Source organism: Hemiscyllium ocellatum, chromosome 11 (assembly GCF_020745735.1).
Source record: "Hemiscyllium ocellatum isolate sHemOce1 chromosome 11, sHemOce1.pat.X.cur, whole genome shotgun sequence".
In the NCBI taxonomy this organism is placed as follows: Eukaryota; Metazoa; Chordata; class Chondrichthyes; order Orectolobiformes; family Hemiscylliidae; genus Hemiscyllium; species Hemiscyllium ocellatum.
Window position 1 is genome coordinate 62874537 of NC_083411.1, and position 16713 is coordinate 62891249.

The window sequence follows — 16713 nt, forward strand, 5'->3', positions numbered from 1 at the left end:
AATTATGCCTCTTTGAAAGTCTGACCTGGGTTCAGATTTCTTGTGTTGACCAAGATCTAAGATTGTCACTATATATCTCAGGACTTCACTGGCTCAGCTTCCAATACATCAGTCTGGAAAATCTCACATTTGGCATTGGAGTGGATTGTCACAGAAAATCTTGGCCCTATTTTAGAGAAATACCTGTTGTACTTCAGTCCTGTGGGAAGGTAAATAAAAAAAGTAATTAGTGAGGAGATATTGGTAAGCGAGTTGGTAAGGGACTAGGGTGTTAGTTAGATGAGGGAGTTGTGATGCAACTGAGTAGTGAGCGGGTGGTTCTCAGCAGACTAAGGGGGTAACACAGCAGGTTGTTGGTTGAGGGAAATGTGACAGATGGGAAAGGGGGTTTAGTGAGTCAGTGGATTGTGGGCATAGGTATTAGATGTTCACAGAGAGAGAATGGGTCAGCTATCCAGTGAGCACAGGTCAATTGTTGCATGTTATTGACTAACCAGAGACTGGCAGCTCATGGTTATGCCAAATATCCATTGATGTATCTGCCAGTCTATCAATCCATTGATCCATGTGTCCTTTCATCTCTGAATCTATCATTCCATCTCTCCCGATACAGCAATTCAAGGTGCTCATTCCCAATTCATTACCTATGATTGCTGTCTGATTTTGGGGTACAAATGTATGTTAATATACAGGAGATGATGAGTCTTTGATGCAGCTGCTAAAGTTAGAGTTAATTACAAAAATATTCTCATGTTTTCTTTCTCCTGGAATTAGAATATTTTTGCTTCCTTCCAAAATTGTGTTACAACACTTTTATGCATTCGTTCTTCATATGAACATCATTTTTCATGACATCCTGATCTCAAGGCCTCATGCTGTTAGAACACAGCCTTCATTGACCTAGGGTTCTGGGGGTTTGAAGAGCACTTGAAATAAGCAAGTTATAATGTAACTCTGAGTTCCAGAGGCTGACTGAGATGGCCAGTAACTGAGGATTTCAGATACGGTGCTGTAAATATACCTGACGTAGATATTGCAAGCATTTCAAACAATAACACATTAAAGGATATTCAAAATTCATAGATTAACAGTTCTACACAACTGCCAGGGCTCAGATGTTTCATTTTGAAAGCCATCTATTAGATGAATCTTGTTGTTTCCCCTGATTCGAACCCAAACTCCAAAACACTATACAGCTAAAAACCCACGGGATTGAATTCATCATAACCAAATTCTGAATGAAATGAAACATTTCCCTTTTCTTGTTGACTTGAATGTTCTTTCTAAAGAAATGAAAGAATTCACTAAATTTTACTTTTCTCCAGATGCATTTAGGATCCATTACAGTTCCTCCTCCATTTCTGTAAACCAGGTATGGGAATCTCCAGACATTGCTCAGACCCACAGCGTTACCAATCACTAAGAGCAGGCAATCAGTCTCTGAGGACCAGTTGCCTCACTCCACATTCTCATCACCTTCAGCCACACTTTCATCAGTAATAATCTGAGGGAAAGAAAGGAAATGGTCAGTTCAGAAATGAGCATTTCACAGGCTAAAACTCATGGTAAAAGTGCAATTCTCTATAAGAATATTCGATAAATGAGCAGAAATAGGCCATTCAACCCATCAGGTCTGCTCTGCCATTCCATCATGGCTGTTATGTTTCTCAATCCTATTCTTCTACTTTCACCTGGTAACCGATGATCCCTTTACTAATCAAGAACCCTATCTTTCCCCGACTGTACACTGGTGTTTTCTGCTCAGCAGCAGTTTGATGGAAACACACTCAGACTCTGAAGAGAGACTTTGCAGTTCACAACAATGAAAATCTCAAAACTCATAGTTATCTCTCAGAGTTTTACGTGGCTTGAATGTCAAGTTTTGAGAAAATACTCACCCTGTCCTTTGGAGGATGTGTTTGGTGGTCATTCTGTTAGATCCTAAATATAATCTATTGACTTTGTTTCATTTTTGGAGAAGGAAGAATGATTCTTCCACTTGCTCAGGTATTGGATGGAAGCCTCAAGGAGGGCACCTTTGTCTGAAGCTCCCTAATGTTTGTGACTGGAATTAAGGCTGATGCAGCTTCTCCGTTGATGGTGACTCTTCCACAATCAGAAGCCAGTCCCTTAGACTGTCTGAAAGGGGTGTGGCTCGAAAGCTCTCAGCTAGTTCTTGATGAAGATCCCCGAATATTTCTCCTGTTTATTGGTCAATTTCCATATTAAACATTTCTAATGCAGCATATCTTTCAGAACACTCCAGGTCAAGTGCGGCTATTTTGCATGGACAGGTTTGAGTGCTGCAATCGTTCTGAAGGGAACGGGACAAAATGAATTTACTCCAAGTGGGAGCTCAGGCAAAGCAGAAAGTTGTTTGAACTTACTTGTTTAAAAATGGGACAGTCCATGCCAATACCAGAAAACTAAAGATGCTAATGTTCATTTCACATGTAACATGTATTTGCAATATTTGGATGTGCCCAGTGACATTGAGAGAGAGAGAGAGAGGGGGAGTAATGTAGTGATATTGTCACTGGATTAGTAATCCAGAACATTAGGTTAACCATGTGGGTCAAGAGTTTAAATCTAAGCAGGGCATTTGGAAACATATAAATTCAATAAAATGAGAAATTAAAAAGCTGGTCTAATAGTGAATATGTAACCACTGGTGATTGTCATTAAAATGAATTTGGTTTACTAATGTCCTTCACGAAAGGACATAATTGATTCTTACCTATTTTGAGAGCAAACAAAACATCCGACATCAACCTAAGCACCAGACAGGACAAACACAGCCTTGCCGACACTGTGATGTCCTCCTTATTTACATCTGGGGACTTGTTGCTTAATCGGAATAGCCTCTCCTATCTCTGCATCATGCACCATTAGGCTAATACTTCCCAGGTTATTTCCTCATATCTCCCCATGTGATAGTAATGCTCTTTCAGGTAATTTCAATTTTTCTCAGGAAGATAACCCAATCATTTATCCCAATTTTTGACAACTTCCTCATTGTCCCATTTAATTTGAGGAATGTCCAATTCAGAAGCCTCTGAACTTGGCTCTTCCTTCTGTGCTGTAATCATTAACACCTTCTCTTGCTTTCCTTCCCTGTCAAAATATCTTTTGAGTATCCCACAAGACACACTCTGTGAGATTTCTTCCTGTCTGGGGTCCATATCAAGTAGTTTACCTCACTCAATGTCCTTTCGATTTTATAAGATCCACTAAATCCTGCTTTTAAAGGTTCACCTATTACTGGAAGTACCACTAATACCTTATCCCTGATAGCAAAATAGCGATATTTTGATTTCTTATTCCACTTGCTGAGTCATTGTGAGCTGTGGTACTTTTAAATGCTGTCGAGTCAACTCCCTAGCTCAATTTAATCATTTTCTAAAATTTGACACATAGTCCAAATGGGTGGTCTCTGAATTCTGACATATTAATTTCTCCTTAATCAATTTTAGTGGTCCTCTCACTTCATGTCCAAAAACTAATTCAAATAGACTGAATTAGATGGATTCATTTGGTATATCTCTGATCATAAAAAGAACAACCAAATTCCCTTATTCCAATCATCTGGATAATCCTGACTATAAGCCCTCAACATGGTCTTTAGTGTTCAATGCCATCTTTCTAACGCTTCCTGCGATTCTGGATGGTACGCAGTAGATTTGAATTGTTTTATGTCTAAGCTGTCCATAACTTCCTTAAATAGTTTGGATGTGAAGTTTGACCCTTGATTTGACTGTATCTCTGTTGGTAGTCTGTATCTAGTGAAAACTTTGAGTAATTCCTCTACAATCCTTTTAGCTGTGATATTGTGTAATGGAACAGCCTCTTGAAATCTTGTCGATGTATACATTATTGTTAACAAATACTGATTCCCACTTTTTGTTTGTGGTAGGGGACCTACTCAATCAATTAAGACTCTGGTAAAAAGTTCCTCAAAATCTGGAATAGGTATTAAAGTTACAGGTTTTATTACCATCGGTGGTTTTCCAATCACTTGACATGCATGACACAGCTGGCAAAATTCAACTACATTCTTGTGCAGTCCAGTAAAAATGTCTTTGTATTTTAGCTTGTGTTTTCCTCACTTCTAAATGGCCTCCAAGTGGTGATTCATGTGCCACCTGCAACATTTCCTTGAATCTCTGCCCATTTCTCATCTGCTTGAATATGTGATGGTCTCTATTTCCTAATTAAGACATCATTTTCAGGTAATAGCACACAGGGATAAATTCAGACTCCTTCTCTGTATATGCCTTTTGATACAATTGCTTTAAGTTTTCATCTTTCTGCTGAAACTCAATGAGTTTTGCACAGGTAAAGATATTTGCATGATTATTTATTTATTCCTGTTTTATCTTAACTAACTGATTGAATACAGTCTCTGCTAATGCCACTTCAGATTCCTTATCTGTACCCTTTGATCTCTCCTCCTTCAACTGGTGACTCTGTGACCTCATTACTACACAAACAGGGAAGATTCCCAAGTAAGACTCTTGCAGTGCTTTAGTTGCTTGAGTATCCACAGGTCTTTCAACTACAGTAGGCAGCACACCTACCAGTGAATCAGCTGTATCATTCACAAGGACAAATTGTTTTCCTGGAACCGAGACTTTGTCCATTACTCCTATACACATTCTCCACTCTTTTCTAGTCACTCTAGCATTATTTTACATAATTGAGCACTTTTTGTCTCACCATGAACTCTTGTTACCAGTAACTTTTCTGGCAATAGTCCTTCAGGAGTATATTCCTCCACATCCTTCAGCATCACAGACTGAGAGAATCCTGTGTCCCTTAATATTATAACCTCTTTACTTGCTACTCTAACATGAATAAACTTTACCTTTTCAGGTATATTTTTAAAGCAGATCTGGCATTTCTTCCTTAACCAACCTTTGATCAGCTTGTGCACTCTGATGCAGCTTTCTAGTTCCCATTGTTAACACTCCAACAACACTTCCAGGGTTATCCTGCTTTCCCATGCCTGGCTTTCCTGTGCTTTTCCTAGCCCACCAACACTGTGATTTCATGTGATCTACTTTATTGCAATAAAAACACTGGAGCTTTTACCTTCTTCGTCCCCTTCTGGGGTTTCCTTTTTACGCTGTGATAAGGTCTCCTTATGATCTTCACTGAGATCTATCTTACCCTTTCCACAGGAGGATTTCTCTTTTCCCCAACTTCTATCCCTCATGGATTGAAATTGATGCAGGAAGTCAGACCGTGATTTATGGACCAACTCATAATCATCAGCCACTTCAATTGCTAAGCTTGCCATTTTAACTCTCTGCTCTGCCAAATGAATTTGCACTATGTCAGGCAGTGAATTTTTAAACTCCTCCAAAATAATTGTCTCTCTAAGGGTATTGTAAGTTTGTTCTATTTTTAAAGCTCTTATCCACTGATCAAAATTACTTTGTTTAATTCTTTCAAACTCAATATAAGTTTGACCAGGGTCCCTCCTTAGATTCTTTAAACGTCTATAGGCTTTCTGGTACCAATTCATATGCACTTAAGATTGATTCTTTTCCCTACTCATACTCCCCAGATACCTGCTCTGATAGCGATGTGAATTCCTCACTAGCTCAACCCACAAGTTTGGTTTGGATCAACAAACCAACATGGGTGGCACGGTGGCACAGTGGTTAGCACTGCTGCCTCACGGCGCCAGGGACCTGGGTTCAATTCCTGCCTCAGGTGACTGACTGTGTGGAGTTTGTACATTCTCCCCATGTCTGCGTGGGTTTCCTCCGGGTGCTCCGGTTTCCTCCCACAGTCACAAAGATGTGCGGGTCAGGTGAATTGGCCATGCTAAATTGCTAGTGTTAGGTAAGGGGTAAATGTAGGGGTATGGGTGGGTTGCAGGTCGGTGTGGACTTGTTGAAGGGCCTGTTTCCATACTGTAAGTAATCTAATCTAATCTAAAAACCCACACACTGACTGGCCATTGCATTTGTTTAGATTCTTTTTCAAATGAAATGACAAGGGCTTCCACATTCTTCTCATTAAATTTAGGCCTTGTTTGAATATACTTAAACAGTTTCTCACTAGGCTTCTGACTATCACTCACTCTCTTCCTCACTAAACCTACCTTCAGCCTGCATCTCCATCCTTTTGTGCTGACTTCCCTTTTTAAGTGTCAATTTCTAAAGTTCAATCTCTTTGCTTTTTCTTTCTCTTCTGCTAGAGTTCTTCATTATCTTTCTTTCTCTGTGGCTAAAGCCCTTAATGTGTTTGCTTTTTCTCTCTTTTCTGATTTTAATTGTAATTCAAACTGTTTCATTTCTGCTGCCCTTTCCTTATCTCTCCCCTCTAACTCAAGCTGCTTCATTTATAATCGAATTCTTGCCATCTCTACAGATCCTGATAGTGTTTCCAGCAAATTTGAATACTGAGCTACTGCTGAATTCATCTCATCTTTCCTCACATTAGGAGGTAAATTCAACCCTAGCTTGTCTATTAATTCCTGCAGTTTGGTCTTATCTGCCTTTTGCAAAACCCCCGAGGTCACTTCTTCCACCTCCAGGAACTCCTTGGTGATTGAAAGAGCCATTGCCATCCGAACACGGTTTAAACCAACCAAATCAACACCCGAAATAAAAGACACTAGCAACTACCACTCGCTGTTTAAATCCTGCAAAAAGCCCCCAGTCTGTCATGGACTAGGTCTGACTGTAACTTTGCTATTTGTTTAATGAGGTGTACAGTGGATATTCCTGGAGTACATCAGCTTGGTCAACTGCCAGGTTTTAAACAAACAAAATTTATTTGCAAAATTATAAAATGAACTACAAAGAACAGAAAACAGAATACCCGATAACTTATCCTATCCAAACCCTACCAAATGATGCTGTTCTGAAAATTCTTGCAACAATCCCAGTACACAGATCCCTAAGCACAAACAGCAAACAATGGCACAGGCAGCATTCAGTTCAAAATCAGAAGGGCAGAAGGACAGAGAGAAGGCTTCCAGTTTCCCCCATGACTCTACTCCCTCCCGTACTGAACTGAAGAGCTAGAGAGCTGGCCACGTCCCCTTGACAAGACCAAGTTTTCAAAAGGTCTTTCAAGCTTTTGATCTGAAGCAGTATTTGTTTGGGGAAACAACAAGGCCCCAGTGAACCATTCAAAGTTCAGGCACGATGGAGCCTGGCCAATTATCCCCTCTCTAAAAAAAAACTCAAGGGCAAACTAACTTGTACCAGACCATTACTGTGACAACTGTTGGGGGCTTATAATCCAATCCAATCAAAGTGATCACCCCTTTCTTATTTTTAGTTCATCCATATACTAGACAATCACCCAGGAATATTCTAAGTACAAGTTGAATTCCCTAATCAAAAACATCATTCCCTCACCTCTCTTGTGCCCCTTTCTATCCTTCCAATAGCATCAACATGCCAAGCATTAAGCTGCCAGTCATCATCCTCCCTCAGCCAAATTTCTGCAAAGGGTATGATATCCCAGTCCCATGTTCCTATCCATACCCTACGTACATCTGCCTTACCTGTCAGTCCTCTTTTGTTGAAATAAATGTGTTTAATTCATTGTTTTTCCTCATAGCCCACCATGCTCTTGCCTGCCTTGTTTATTGAACTTTATCCCTTTATCTTTTGTATCAGCCTCAACCTACTCTCTTTTCTCATTGTTGCTCCCATCCCTGACCCCCATCACGGTTTAAGAAAGTGCAGTCAGAGAGGAGAAGGGTATTATTAAGCAGGAGAGGGGTCAGAAGGGATTTACCAGGATGTGGCCAGGTATGGAAGGTTTGAGTAATAAAGAAAGGCTGAAACGTTTTTTCACTGGAGCGTAGGAGGTTGAGAGGTGACCTGATAGAGGTTTATAAAATAATGAGAGGTATAGATAGAGTTGATGGTAGTTGTCTTTTCCCTAAGATGGGGAATTTCAAGACTAGGGGGACATTTTTAAGGTGAGCGGTGAGAAGAGAGAGATTTGAACAAGGCATGAGGCAATTTTTATTACACCAAGAGTAGTTTGTGTGTGGACTATACTTCCTGAGGAAATGATGGATGTGGGTACAATTACAGTGTTTAAAAGATATTTTGATGGATACGTGAATAGGAAAGGTTTGGAGGGATATGGACCAAGAGCAGGCAGGTGAGACTAACTTAGTTTGGGATTATGTTCAGCATGGACTAGTTAAACCAAAGTGTTTCCATGCTGTATGAGTCTATGACTCTATGACCAATCAGAAAGAGGCTGGCAAGAAGTCAGGAAAGCCCCAGAGTGCATTGCGATCCGGAACAGATTAGTGTTGGATCTCCACATTTATTTCTGGAGAAGGTGGGACGTACACAAGTGTTCTAGTTTGCTGAAGGTATTGCTGAATGTGATGATGGGATTTAAAACTAATTTTTGCAGGGGTCTGGGATACTAAATGGAGGTTCAGTAAAGGTTGATGTACTGAAAAGTATTGAAGAACCCACCATTGCAATGCAGAAATTCGTGCAAATATATTCAAGTTAGTGCAGAATGGAGTGTGGCAAAGATGGATGGTATTTTTTAATGCAAGGAGTCTTGTGAGTAAGGCAGAGGAGTTGTGCGTGTTTATTAATGTATGAGGATCTAATATCATTGCTATCACAGAGATGGTTGTGGTTGAGGAAAGAACATGATTGTCAGCACAATATTCTGGGTTATAGAATCTTCAGGTGAGATAGGGGAGATGGGTGAGGGTGTAAAAGAGCTGGTGTCACCACATTGATCAGGGAGTCAGTTACTCCAGTAAGCAGGAATAATATCTTAAAAACAAACACAAACAATGCTGCAGAACACAGAAGGTCTGGCAGAATCAATAGAGAGATAAACAGAGTTAATTAGTTGAGTCCAGTACAAGGCTTCTTCAGAGTTGAAAGTTGTAGGAAAATGGGCCTTTATACTTTTGTCAGAGACAGAGGAGGGTGTAGGGGCCAGAGGACCAGTGCAAAAGACAGGGAGCAGCAGCAGCAAGAGAGAACAGCTCCTTCGGGTGATTGATGGCGGTTGCAGCTGCCATGGTGATCGGTCTTCCTGTGGTTTTTTTTGTTTCTGCATGGGAGTCGGTTGGGGCAGGGCCCCATGCAGTCCCAGATCCTTGGCTGGCTCTGGCTCTAGCACTGAGGTCACAGATGAGGCCTGAGCCAGGATCCCGATGACTGGTGGCAGCTTCGCAGGGAGAGCAGTAGGTAGGAGATCAGGCCCATGGCTCCAGCTCAGACATAGAGGCTTGTGGGAGACATGGCAATGGCAGGGGTGGGTCCATAATTAAGAACTCAGAGCCCAATGACAAGACCCTGGAGCCCGTTACAAAGACCCTGGCTGATGTTAAGCAGTGAATGGAGGAGGAGCGGAGGGTATCAAGAAGAAGAGGGAAAGATGAACTCAAAAGCAGTAAAATTTTGCATTAAACTCAGTCTTTCAAGATGACGCTGAATGTGGTGACACATTGCATTTTGCACAAGAGAATACACTTTTTGTTGTATTTTTATATGCAATCATCACTCTTCCAAACCCACTGGTGTTTGTGATTCAGCCAAAAGATCATGCACCTAGCAAAGCTTCTAATGATCCAGCCAGATGGCTAAGCTGACCAGTAAATAACATTTGAAAGCAATGGAAGTTTTTCAGTAATTAGCTCTGGATCTCACACTGAGAGAGCCCTATCTAATCATACAATTCAGAATATTGCTTTACCCTATCAATAACCTACTCCAATACAGATGAAGACTTTTGAATATTAATGTGCTGCTCTTTCAATTGGTGACTTGCTGATAGTCAGAGGCAACAGTGTAGGAACCATACTATTTAATAGTTACTTAACTTTTCCAACTATAGAACTATTACACCTCACTTTAGTAAGCATAGTTATAATTTAGGCGATAACATTTCATGATGGAATGCTAAGAAAGCAATACAGATTTACTTCTCTCTTATAATCTTCTAACTTTAAACATTTGGTTAGAGGTGAGACTGCCAGATCAATGGACAAGCAATCATGTTTTTCCCAAATCCATGTACATTTCATCTTATATAGGGATTACAAAACTGCAGCCACACATTCAAAACTAATTAAAATTTCATTACGTAAAATGAACTCGGGTAGCAGGGGATGACAATTATATTTCTAATATGGGAGAAGACCCGTTCATTTTTAGAAGAAATCTTAGATAGCTTTTCTTTGGCTGAAGTTCAACTTGGATTGGATTCACTTGGAAGCTATTCCTTTTAAAACCAGCGCTTTGCCCAAACCCTGAGGACAGGGAATGAATGCCCTTTGATCGTAACTGTTCTGAAAACAAATCATTTAACTCAATAGAAATGTTTAGTGTGGAAATTGAATGATTAGCTAAGTAGAGTTACACCTGTTATGAAACACAGTAAGAGGCTGACTTCTGACTCAACAAGAATAATCCATTCATGAGAAGTTGAAGGACTTTTGGCCAAAAGGAGTGTCCTCATTTTACTTCCAATTCTTGTGCAAGTGGAAGAATAGTTCATTGATGTCTGAAAATGGACCGAAGGCATTTATTTCTGTTCTTACTGAATGACAATCGGCCAAACCCTCCACAGGATACGGTGAGTATTTCAACAAAACAAAACAGTAAAAATCCATGTAAGACAATTTGAGATACTGTTGATTTGTAGATTTTGGTCATTGTGAATTGTAGACTCTCTGTGGACATCTGGCTGTTTCTAACCTGACAGACATTGCTGCTAAATAGAGAACTGCACCATTTTCCGATAGTTGTGGGAGTGGTGACTATACATTTCACTTGAGATCTAGTCTGAGAAAGATTAATGTCTGAGCTTGCCATTTCAATTCTTTCTCCCAGGATACCGCCAATGAACATGGTGCTGTGGGTGATGAGAATGTGGAACGGGGTAACTGGTCTTCGAAGACTGATTACCTGCTCTCAATGATTGGTAATGCAGTGAGTTTTGGGAATGTTTGGAGATTTCCTTACCTGGCTTACAAAAACGGAGGAGGTATGGTAGAGAAATTAAAAATATCGGAGAGTAAGAAAGGCAGAACTAAATGGATCGATTTGTTGACTTATCCTGAAAATTGTAGTTCAGTAAATAACAAATGTTTATTGCACTAAAAATGATATAGTAAATAATGCAGAGTTAAACAATTTCAATGTGAACTGGTAAATTCAATCCCACAGCTAACAAGTTTGACTACTATTTTCTTATGAAGAGAGAGATATGTCAAGGTAATAGTTTAAAATTAGCAATGTGATGCATCAAATATATGCTATTTATAAACCAAAGTAAATGGTTCATTTATTAATTTGCAATGTATTTTCAATTGATATTGTTTAGAATGCATGAGCCATCCACATCAGATATATTTACTGCACAATGTGTGAAATCCTCAGAATAGCAGGCTCCTCAGTCAGGCCCTGTGTTCAGGTTTGTACATTATCATCAAAACTGCTCAAATTAGAGCTCTTCACAACCCACACCATTGGATTGATGGAAACCAAGCGCAAATGTATAAGAAATGTCACAACATGACTGTGTAAAGTGACCTGAAAAGATATCTGATTGTGTTCGAGAGTGAAATTCACAAAACGGGAATTTGGACATTCGTAGAGATTTCAGGGTAAATTTTAATCCACCCCACACAGTGTAAGCATGGAGTTTCACTTGAAAATTGAAATCCTTTCCGCTATTTTCCAGGTGCATTCCTTATTCCCTATTCTGTCATGCTGGCCCTTGTTGGGATACCATTGTTTTTCTTGGAGTGTTCCTTTGGTCAGTTTGCCAGCCTTGGGCCTGTTGCAGTGTGGAGGGCTGTGCCTATGTTACAAGGTGAATGTTTATTTTATCGATACAGTCGCAGCAAATTCGGAAAAGTAATAGTGTTGATTTAATAAATAATAATAAACCTCCCTTATCTGACAAAGGTTAAAGCCAAGCTTGTGAAGTAATGTTGCACTCTGATCTACCATACACGTTATTAGATGTGGTACATGCTGTCTATTGGTTTTTGGCTCATAGTTTGTCAGGTTTTTTTTATAAAAATGATGAATTGAAACCCAGGATTCGGGACCTAACACAGCAGAGTGACATCACTGGTAAGGCATAAGTTCATTGGTTGATAATAGCTACTAACATGACTATTATTGGCTACTTTCAGGTTGAAGGTAAATAAGGGAAATATTTAAGGTTACAAATTAAAAGATCAGTTGGAATTTTTTGAAAAAAACCAAATTAAGAACTTTTTAAATAAAATCGAGATGTAGGGCTAGACAATATCTTGTAACTGCATGAAATTGGAGTTGATGGACCCTACTGAGGAGCTGAAAATGTGTTGCTGGAAAAGCGCAGCAGGTCAGGCTGCATCCAAGGAGCAGGAGAATCGACGTTTCGGGCATGAGCCCTTCTTCAGGAATGAGAAGAGTGTGCCAAGCAGGCTAAGATAAAAGGTAGGGAGGAGGGACTTGGGGGAGGGGTGTTGGAAGTGCGATAGATGGAAGGAGGTTAAGGTGAGGGTGATAGGTTGGAGTGGGGGTTGGGGCGGAGAGGTCAGGAAGAAGATTGCAGGTTAGGAAGGTGGTGCTGAGTTCGAGGGTTGGGACTGAGACAAGGTGGGGGAGGGGAAATGAGGAAACTGGAGAAATCTGAGTTCATCCCTTATGGTTGGAGGGTCCCTAGGCAGAAGATGAGGCACTCTTCCTCCAGCCATCGTGTTGCTATGGTCTGGTGATGGAGGAGTCCAAGGACCTGCATGTCCTTGGCGGAGTGGGAGGGGGAGTTGAAGTGTTGAGCCACGGGGTGGTTGGATTGGTTGGTCCGGGTGTCCCAGAGGTGTTCTCTGAAATGTTCCGCAAGTAGGCGGCCTGTCTCCCCAATATAGAGGAGGCCACATCGGGTGCAGCGGATGCAGCAAATGATGTGTGTGGAGGTGCAGGTGAATTTGTGGCAGATATGGAAGGATCCCTTGGGGCCTTGAAGGGAAGTAAGGGGGGAGGTGTAGGTGCAAGTTTTGCATTTCTTGCAGTTGCAGGGGAAAGTACTGGGAGTGGAGGTTGGGTTGGTGGGGGGTGTGGACCTGACGTGGGAGTCACGGAGGGAGTGGTCTTTTCGGAACGCTGATAGGGGAGGGGAGGGAAATATATCCCTGGTGGTGGGGTCCGTTTGGAGGTGGCGGAAATGATGACGGATGATATGAGGTTCAATGTGACCACATCTGTGACAAGTGTTGGTTTCTCTTGTGTATGACCTGTCCTTCTTTGTGTGTGGCTGCATCAAGCTGTGTGTAGCTCCTCAGTACACAAACACTAAATCTGACTATGTACTGAGGTTCTACTTGTCCCTGGTGTTGTGAAGGATGGGACTGGTCTTGTTGCTGCAGACTGCTCCAAGGAATTTGACTGTTCCATATCGCTTTTCCTTTGTGAAGAATTTCAAAACACTTTTCATCACAGGTCTATTAGGAAGAGGTCAGTATGTAGCATCCTCAAGACCCTGTTGGAAAAGGACAGGTTAGTCAGCAGACTGTCAAAGTCATTTCGCAGAATGCCTCATCGCCAGAATTTTCCAACAAGCACCATGACATCACTTGGCTCATGGTGAGAAGGGCAGTACCTGTGAGATTCTTCACGTACGCCTGGATTGTCTGCGCCACTGCATGTTGCCTACAAATCGGTTTAAGGAGGGGGAGTTTGTGACTGTCTCACATCTCCTGCTGGAATATGCCTTTGCAAAGAGAGACTGGAGAGAGATGCCACAACTGTGTCACTCGCCCATCTCCACCGACTTGCAGCTGTCTGCACTGGACCCGCTGTTATAGGAGTCACCATTCTTCAGGCGCCATCTCATCACTGCTGGGCCCATTTCAATGCTGCCTCCAATACTGGGTAGACTGTTGGGCCCCACAACCAAGAGTTCCCACTCCGGGCCTCCCGTGATTCCAGCCAGGAGTCTCCTGCTCCGCTGATGCCTTGGTGACACCAGGTGTCCCCGCTCTGGGCCTACTGCGAGCCGGAGTGCCTCATTCCACTGACAGGCCAGTCTGCTGGTGTGCCAAGATTCCCACTCCAGCCACCGTCCTCCAATATGCCAGCACTGGCACCTTAAAGAGTCCATCACCTCCGTCTCCGATTGCTGGAGGAGCAGGGGAATGTCCTTGCTACCATCACTGCCACCTCCAATTACCGGAAGGCTGTCACCACTCCGTGTAAAGCCTGCTCTTGTTGCCTCTGACCAACCACCAAGGAAACGAGAAATGAAAAGAAAAAAAATCAAGAGAGAGCAGAAATTAAAAGATTTTTAAAACGTAGATGGAAGTGGATGAGCTCTAGATAAGAGTCTGCATGCAGCCCTGCTACACTGTCGCCATCTTGGAAAATTGAGGGTTTGCAGAGCAAAAATGACCCTGACGAGAGTTATGTCCAGGCCTCCCAGCAGCAGTCAGGATATGGGTCAGAAAATAAATCAGGAGGTAGAAAAGGCATGTAAAAAATGATGCACAATTGCAGTAATCATGGGAGTCTTCAATATACAACTGGACGAGGAAAATCAGGTTGGTAGGGGATCCAATAAAAAAGGGATTTGCAGAATGTCTACGAGGTGATTTGTTCGAGCAACTTGTGATAGAGCCCTCCAGGGGACAGGCAATTCTGGATTTGGTGCTGTGTAATGAGGTAAACTCGATTAAGGAGCTTAAGGTGAATGATCCATCGGGGGCAGTGGCCATAATATGATAAAATTCACCCTTCAGTTTGAAATGGAAGAGCAGGAATCTGGTGTAAGATCTTTACAATTGAGTCAATGCAACCAGAAAGCCATGAGGGAGGGGCTGACCTGAGTTGATTGGAAGGGGACCATAACAGGGAGGACGGTAGAGCAGCAATAGCAGGAGTTTCTGGAGGTAGTTTGAGGGGCAAAACAGAAATTCATCCCAAGGAAGAAGAAACATAGTAAAGGGAGGATGAGGCAACCACGGCAGACAAGGGAAGTCAGGAATAGCATCAAATCAAAAGGAAAAGCATCCAATGTGGTGAAAATTAGTGGGAAGTCTGGAAATTTGGAGGCAGTTAAAAACTAGCAGAGGATACTTACAAAAGCAATAAGGGGGAAGAAGATGAAATCTGACGATAAGCAGATTGTAATATAAAAGAAGATTGCAAGAGTTGCTTTAGATGCATAAAAGGTCAGAAAGAGGTGAGAGTGGACATTGGACCATTAGAAAATGAGGCTGGGGAAGTAGTAATGGGGAACAAAGAAATGGTGAAGAAAGTGAATAGGGACTTTGCATCAGTCTTCACTGGTGGGAGGCACCATTAGTGTGCCAGGATGTCAAGAGTCAGGAGGCAGAGGTGAGTGTAGGGGCCATTCCTGTGGGGAAGGTGCTGGGGAAGCTGCAAGGTCTGTAGGTGAGTAATTCAGCTGGGTCAGATGGACTACACCCCAGAATCCTGAAGGTGATAGCTGAGGAGATTGTACAGGCATTGTTGGTGAACATTCAGGAATCACTGGAGTCAAGGAAGTTGCCAGACAACTGGAAAATGGTTAATGTAACATCCCTGTTTCGGAAGGTATGGAGGCAGAAGGGAGGAAACTATAAGCCGGTTAGTCTGACCTTGATCATTTATAAGATTTTACAGTCCATTATTAAGGATGAGATTGTGGAGGGTTTGGAAGTGCATGGTAAAGTAGGGCTGAGTTAGCACAGCTTCATCGAGGGTAGGTCATGTCTGACAAGTTTGTTAGAATTCTTTAAGGTGGTAATGAGCAGGTTAGACGAAGGAGAACCAATGGATGTGATCTATTTGAATTTCCAGAAGGCCTAAAATCAGGAGCCATGTATGAAGCTGCTAAATGGGATAAGAGCCGGTGGTGTTAGGGGCAAGGTCCTGACATGGTTAGATTAGTGTGGAAATAGGCCCTTTGGCCCAACAAGTCTACACTGACTCTCCAAACAGTAACCCATCCAGACATGGATAGAGGATTGGCTGACTGGCAGAGGGCAGAGATTAGGGATAAATCCACCAGTTCCACAAGGACTGTTGGGACCACAACATTATACATTAACAATCTGGACAAAGGGACTGGGGGCATCGTTGCTACGTTTGCAGTTGTCGCAAAGATTGGTAGAGGGACAGGAAGGGCTGAGGAAGTGGGAAGGCTGCAGAAGTACTTACAGTAGTGAGGAGAGTGGGCAAAGAAATGGCAGATGGAATACAGGATGGGAAATTGTGAGAGTTATGCAATTTGGTAAGAAGAATAGAAACAAAGACTATTTTCAAATTGGGGAAAGGCTTTGGAAAACCGAAACATAAAGGGTAGGAGTTTAGGATTCCCTTAAAGTTAACATGCAGGTTCAGTTGGCAGGTAGGAAGGCAAATACAGCGTTAACATTCATTTCAAGAGGGTTAGGATATAAGAGCAGAGATGTGCTACTGAGGTTCTATAAGGCTCTGGTCAGACGGCATTTGAAATATATGAAAATGTTTGGACCCCATGTCTCAGAGAGGATGTTCTGACCTTGGAGGGGTCCAGAGGAGGTTTACAAGAATGATCCCAGGGATGAAGGGATTGTCAAATGAGGAACAGTTAAGGACTCAAAGGAGCCGAGGAGGATTTACAGAATAATGACATTTACAGAATAATGAAATTTACAGAATAATGAATGGTCTGAATAGAGTAAACCTGGAGAAGATGTTTCCACTAGTAGGAGAG

General features: G+C 41.9%; 1 protein-coding gene across 1 annotated transcript in view; it reads left to right on the forward strand.

The window, feature by feature from the left end:
• Positions 1–10886: 10886 nt before the first annotated feature.
• LOC132820037 (sodium- and chloride-dependent neutral and basic amino acid transporter B(0+)-like) overlaps positions 10887–16713 on the forward strand; it is a gene marked incomplete at its 3' end in the record, with an annotated part of 81559 nt that continues 75732 nt past the window's right edge. The window contains exons 1-2 of the mRNA XM_060831958.1: positions 10887–11007; positions 11707–11838. Coding sequence (XP_060687941.1) covers positions 10938–11007; positions 11707–11838 — 202 coding nt within the window. The remainder of the gene's footprint in view (positions 11008–11706; positions 11839–16713) is intronic.